At 35.6% G+C, this 6,621-nt stretch overlaps 1 protein-coding gene across 1 annotated transcript; it reads right to left on the bottom strand.

The window, feature by feature from the left end:
• Positions 1-2,206: 2,206 nt before the first annotated feature.
• Positions 2,207-2,929, bottom strand: LOC124542903. The gene has a single exon (XM_047120824.1). It carries the CDS (start codon positions 2,900-2,902, stop codon positions 2,207-2,209), a length of 696 nt encoding a protein of 231 aa, XP_046976780.1. The 5' UTR covers positions 2,903-2,929.
• Between the last annotated feature and the right edge of the window lie 3,692 nt (positions 2,930-6,621).

Below are 6,621 nucleotides of genomic sequence, written 5' to 3'. Positions count from 1 at the left end.
GTGATTTAAATACTAGCGCATTCAAAACGGAATATAACTCTGCCTCTAGGTCCCTCAAAAACGTGATTGCTAGGGCGAAGACGGAGTACATTGGCAGAATTGGCGAGAGACTGGTGCGTCTCCCTTCAGGAACACGAGCGTTCTGGTCTCTCGCTAAGGCTGTCTTAGGGAATTTCTGTCAGCCCTCTTTTCCATCTCTGCACAGGGACGGTGAGTCATTGGCTCTCTCTTCGCGTCGAACTCGACTCTGGATGACCAAGGAAAATCTCCACCAACAATTCCGCGGTGCGATACCACGATGCCGGAGGTTAAATTCCGGCAAAGTGCAGTTCGTAAAGCACTTCTTTCCTTGGACATTCATAAGTCGAGCGGACCCGATGGTATCCCTCCAATCGTGCTACGGACATGTGCTCCCGAGTTGGCACCGGTCTTAACGCGTCTTTTCCGGCAATCCTACACATTAGGCGTCGTCCCGAATTCCTGGAAGACAGCTTTGGTGCATCCGATCCCTAAAAAAGGCAACCGCTCAGACCCGTCCAATTATAGGCCTATAGCCATCACCTCCTTGCTCTCCAAGATAATGGAGTCCCTTATTAACTGCCAGTTCCTGCGGTACCTAGAGGAGAATCAGCTGATTAGTGACCGCCAGTACGGTTTCCGTCGGGGTCGCTCAGCCGGTGATCTTCTAGTTTACCTTACTCACAGGTGGGCTGAAGCAGTTGAGAGCAAGGGGGAGGCATTAGCAGCCAGTTTGGACATAGCGAAGGCCTTCGATCGCGTATGGCACAAAGCGCTTCTCTCGAAGCTTCCTTCCTATGGGCTTCCCGGGAAATTATGCAATTGGATTACCAGCTTTTTGGCAAATCGGAGCATCAAGGTCGTTGTCGACGATGCATGCTCTGACTTAAAATTCGTCAATGTTGGTGTTCCACAAAGCTGCGTTCTATCACCCACTCTGTTTCTTCTGCATATCAATGATTTGTTGCAAATCGGGAACATTCATTGCTATGCAGACGACAGTACCGTTGACACCTTATACACCGGCCGAGCTAATATTTCTCGGGAAAACGTCGAAGAGAACCGGAACAAACTTGTGTCTGAAATCGAGTCTCCATTAAACGAAGTCTCGAATTGGAGCCGGCTAAATCTAGTCCATTTCAAGCCCAAAAAGACGCAAGTTTGCGCGTTAACCGCCAAAAAAGCACCATTTGTCGTATCTCCACGATTTGAGAACATTCCGATAGCCGCTACAGGTAGTATCGGAATACTTGGCGTTGATATTTCGAGCCTCGTTCAGTTCCGCGGTCAATTGGAAGGCAAAGCCAAATTGGCTTCAAAAAAGCTGGGCGTGCTCAGCAAGGCGAGACAGTATTTCACGTCGGCCCATCGCCTAAAACTTTACAAGGCTCAAATTCGGCCTCACATGGAGTACTGCTCTCACCTCTGGGCGGGTGCTCCCCAGTACCAGCTCCTTCCATTTGACCGCATCCAACGTAGAGCGGCCCGAGTTATCGACGATCAAGCCCTTTCCGATCTCCTTGATCCTTTGGCTTTGCGTAGAGATGTCGGATCACTCTGCATCTTCTACCGACTTTTTCACGGGGAATTTTCCGAGGACTGTTCGGATTAATCCCGGCTGCTGAATTTCACCTTCGGACATCTCGCTAAAATTCTAAGTTTCACCCGCACCACCTTGATGTCCGAAAATCCACAACAGCGCGATTTCTCAGACATTTTCTGCCTCGCACAACCACTTTGTGGAACCAGCTTTCGCCGGCGGTTTTTCCGAACCGATACGACATGGGAACCTTCAAGAAAAGAGCGTACTCCTTTTTGAAAGGTCGGCAACGCACCTGCAAGCCCCCTGGTGTTGCAGATGTCCATGGGCGGTGGTGGTCACGTTCCATCAGGTGAGCCTCCTGCTCGTTTGCCACCTATGCCATAAAAAAAAAAATTATAAGCACAGTCATGTATTCACATATGTTTTCGACGTATCGTCGCATTCTGGAAAAACTCATTTCGTATCTCATTTGTGAAATATAGAAAATGAAAATTAACCAACGGTGAAATGCTACAATCCTATTCTGCTATTAATTTTGAAGTTGCTCTTAGATAATTAATTATTAACTTACATTCTCTTTTTAGATTGAGAAATTCATGAAACTTCTGTCTTGTCTTGACTTCTTAATTAAACACAATATAATATTTATTCTAAGCTTCTCCATTCAAGTATTGCCTCACATTCCACATCATAATTTCTAAGCTGATCCAATTCCAACGTTATAACATCAACCGCATCCGGACAAATAGATTTATCGAAGTCTTGCACTTCGCCATCGTAGTATTCAACAGAACTAAACTGATATTCGCTTCTTCTTTTATTCGTATTATTTGTAACGCTTTCGTCTTCAAATTTAAGTTCTTTCATACTCATTGTGGTTGCTTTCACTTCACCTTCCGAAGATGTATGATTGCTCTTTTTTACTTGTCGTATTTTTGTTGTATTTAGCTTAGACATTGGCGTTGTCTTTTCTATTGTTTTGAAAATATTGGTTATGTTCCTTTTACATTTTCCTTTGGCCAAATCTTCTTTCTTAACTTTTAGGGTGTCTCCTGAAACAAATTCAACTAAGGCGGCGTCATTCTTTAAAGTTTCCCTGTACTTTTTTGCTTTATCTTCAAATGTTTCTTCATTGCAATCTCCGTCAATATCGAAATCACTATCTTTTAAGTGTGATATGTGCCATTCTTTGTCATCTAAGTCATCCAAGAATCTCCTATCAATGGTCGGCTTATATTCTTCTTCGTGTTTTTCTTTTACGTTATCTTTTTTTACATTATCACCTGTTATAATTGTAAGAAATAAGCAAAAGAGAAAAACTAGACCTTCGTAGAAAAACATTTTACATTACTAGTAACCTGAACAACATAAAAAACTTCAAAAGTAATTAAAGATTGAAAGTTGTTTATTTACGGTCGAAAAAACCCATAAACTATAATTTAACTCGATAAGAAAATTCAGTTTAAATACATGTTTGCGTTATATGAACGATAATCTAAGAAAAACTAATAAAATTTATTTATATAAAAACGAAATTAAAATAACATAATACATAAATAGTATTGATGACTGATATCCACCTCATTGAAAAGGAAACAGGGACTATTGGCTACCATTAATTAATAAAGACGACGGGGTCAGTGGACCCTAACCCAATGCGCAGATCATCTTACTGTCTTACCGACCCGACTTGAGAATTTTATATTTAAGAAAGCTAGATATTTTCATAAATATGCATAATATTAATATCAATATCATTCTCCTTTTCCAAAAAATAAAAAAAATCCCATAATATTTTTTTAAATTAACGCGAATATACAGGGTTATTGGTAACTCGATGTATATCCGTTAGGAGGTGATGGAATGACTGTTTGCAATAATTTTAACCCCCATATGCATAATCTAAAAGTGAACTATTTTTGAGTTATCACGTTTTTTAGCTTTTTTCAAAATTTGTCAAAAATGCAATTTCAAAAATTTATTAAAAAAGAAGTTTCAATTAAAATCTATTTTTTTCTTTTGTTTTATAAAAGCGCTTAAACACTGGATATTTGTAAATATTTAAACAATAATTATCGGTGCAAATTTAAAAATGCGAGACGGAAAAAGAAATTTATTTCAATATTTTTTTTTCCTCAAAAATGCATTAAAAACTAAAAAAAATCATTATGAAACTTGGCCTGCAGATTATTTTAAAAACATAACCGTTTTCTTAGCTTTTCAAAAACTAAAAATAAAAACCAATGAAAAAAAACTTACTCATTTACTAAACTGATATACTTAATACAAAATTAAAATAAAATTTAGAAACAGAAACAGTTCAATACCCAAGTTATAAAAAATACATTTTGTAATATAGCCTTAATAAAGTATTTATAAACGAATCCGATTTAATCCGTATCCTAAGTATAAGTCCCTCTTTTCTACAACTAGGTAAATTTTTTTCGAATACTTAATATTTCTTACAGCGTCATTGTCTATGGGTGATGGTGACCACTTACCATCACATGACCCATAAGCTCGTCCGCCAACCTATACCATAAAAAAAATTAAAATTAACTAATGTTTCAAGCGTCAAAAAAATTCTCAGATCGACACAAAACCGAATGAAGGCGACACAAAAAATAATCTAGCAATTCTAATGTATGTATGATTTCTCTTAGTACAAATAACCCGGGAACCCCTCGAAACAATAATATCCACTGATGTATTAATCTAAACTAAAAGGATAAATGCGTAAGTATCTCTAAATCTCTGTTGCTTTTTGATTGTCCTACCACTGAATAGAATTTGATGACGTTTGATATGATGGTCGCTTGAACTTCCAGGAAACACACACATCCCTTAAACGCCAGCGAAGCCGCGAGCGACACCTATTAATAAATAAATATCTCTATACATATATATTTCATCATCATTAAGGAATTAATGATAGCTGCCTTTTCATCATCTGTAAATATCGTCTTATCTACACTTTGATTAAAAACGATATAAAGTTTTCTTTCATTGCTATTTTAATGATAGTTATCAACTTTTTAATAAATCATAAACAATAAACTTTAAATGAATCATGAAATGCCGAGGTTTATTGTATAATAACTTAGTACTACAGATAATTAAATAATTGACTCAATAAAATAATCCAGATCGGCCATTGTTTGAATAACAATTAATTGGAATTATACACATAATGGGTTCAAAACATTATTTCTCGTCAATAATAAAAATAACTATAATTATCCATTTTACAAAGATCTTAAATACTTTATTATCCACTATTCAACAACAAGAGATACAAATTAAATCAGCGCCACAATTACTTAATAACACGACTTAACAGAAGAAAGCCGCCTATCACCGCATCACAGATCGTTATCAGCGAACTAACTAATCCATTCATCTCGAACCACCCCTCAAACACTAGAAAATACTTCAATTAGGTGCCCCCACACGATCAAAACAGCCCAATTACCTCTCAGCGACCCCTTTAATAAACCCTCGTTTGCTCAAAACTGAAATAAAGACGGATAAATAATCACAATTTTCGAACGCCCTGAAATTAGCATCTCGTTTGAATAAATTGACAGATAATTTGACATCGAGACCCCGCGCAACTTTGACATTCCGCGAACTCAGCAAAATCATCGCTTAAAAAGCACGTCGTCTAATAAAGAAAGATAAATTGCTGTGAAATAAAGCGCTGCGAGCGCTGCCACCTCGTCACAGATGTTAACAACTCACTAAGAGATGCAAATTGACAGCGGTTGGCAGCGGTGATTCGAAATGGCGCCAAAATATTTGCATAATTTGTTACGAATGGAAATGTTCAGTTTCAATTCAAAGGATTGAGGGATGATTGAAACGCTTCGTAATTTTGTGTAGTCGTTTTGCTACGCTAATAGCTACTGATGTTCCATTTTCACGTTGCAATGTTATTACATAAATAATAGTTGATTCTTATGTTCTAACATTTAATAAATTACAAATTTTTTTAACTTATACCTAATAAAATTTTTGGCCTATAAATTTTAAGAAAATTTGCGGTTCCAAAAGAAATAAGAGTGAATAATAATAATATATTATAATACTTTTTGGTTGTATTTATTTGAACAGAAAAGTGGGAAAAAATTAAATTAAATATTATAATAACTTTACTTTCAAAATATATATAATCTTCGATTTACTCCTACACACTAAAATTTACAGTTAATATTCGAACTCGTAAAGTAAAAACTTTATATTATAGTATAGAATAAATAAAACTGTTTTTTTTTCTTTGACAACTTTACTAATATCAATAAAACAATATTACATATAAATTGCTTATTATAGATACAATTTGACTACAGGAATGTACACAGCAAATTAACATCCATGTTAAACTAGCTTAATTATTGCACTTTATACTATTATGAAGGAAAGTTCTATCGGGATTTGAGAAATGCATTCATTTAATTTAAATCGATTTTTTTTTAATTTATTACGATGACACAACAATGTGCCTTTGTCTGAATTTGCCGCTTTTATGAAGTATACAATTGACTTTTTCAAATAAAATAAATTATTTAAAAGTTAACTGACGTTTAAAAATCGACACTGACACTTGCTGCAATTTCGTAAAAGTCCATGAACTTAACGATTTGTTGATTTTAAAAACTGAAATAACTGAAATAAGACAGAAATTACTAAATTAAAAGTAAAATGTAGCATAATGCTCTTAAGTTATATATTTTCACCGTATACTAATTATAATCTGTTAATTGTGGTACAGGGGACGCTAGCATAGTCAAATCCCAATAGAGTCAGTAACTAATTCAAATGTCTAGATCTACATATGTTTGCGTCGGTATTTTTTCATTTATTATAATCTAAACTACAGTAGATCCCATAGATTGTTTATCTATAATTTGAAAATATCATATCGTTATTGAATGTTAACTAAATTATGGCCTCTAGTGTGCAATGCAAAGTCGGGGTAAGAAAAAGTTCGTCATCTTAAGATGTATTTTCGTATGCTCAATATGGGCGATAATCTGCTTTACCGATTAAAAGAGACATAT

This window comes from Vanessa cardui, chromosome 2 (assembly GCF_905220365.1).
Source record: "Vanessa cardui chromosome 2, ilVanCard2.1, whole genome shotgun sequence".
NCBI lineage: Eukaryota > Metazoa > Arthropoda > Insecta > Lepidoptera > Nymphalidae > Vanessa > Vanessa cardui.
Note: the sequence above shows the minus strand (reverse complement) of the source record. Positions and strands in the feature narration are given on the sequence as shown.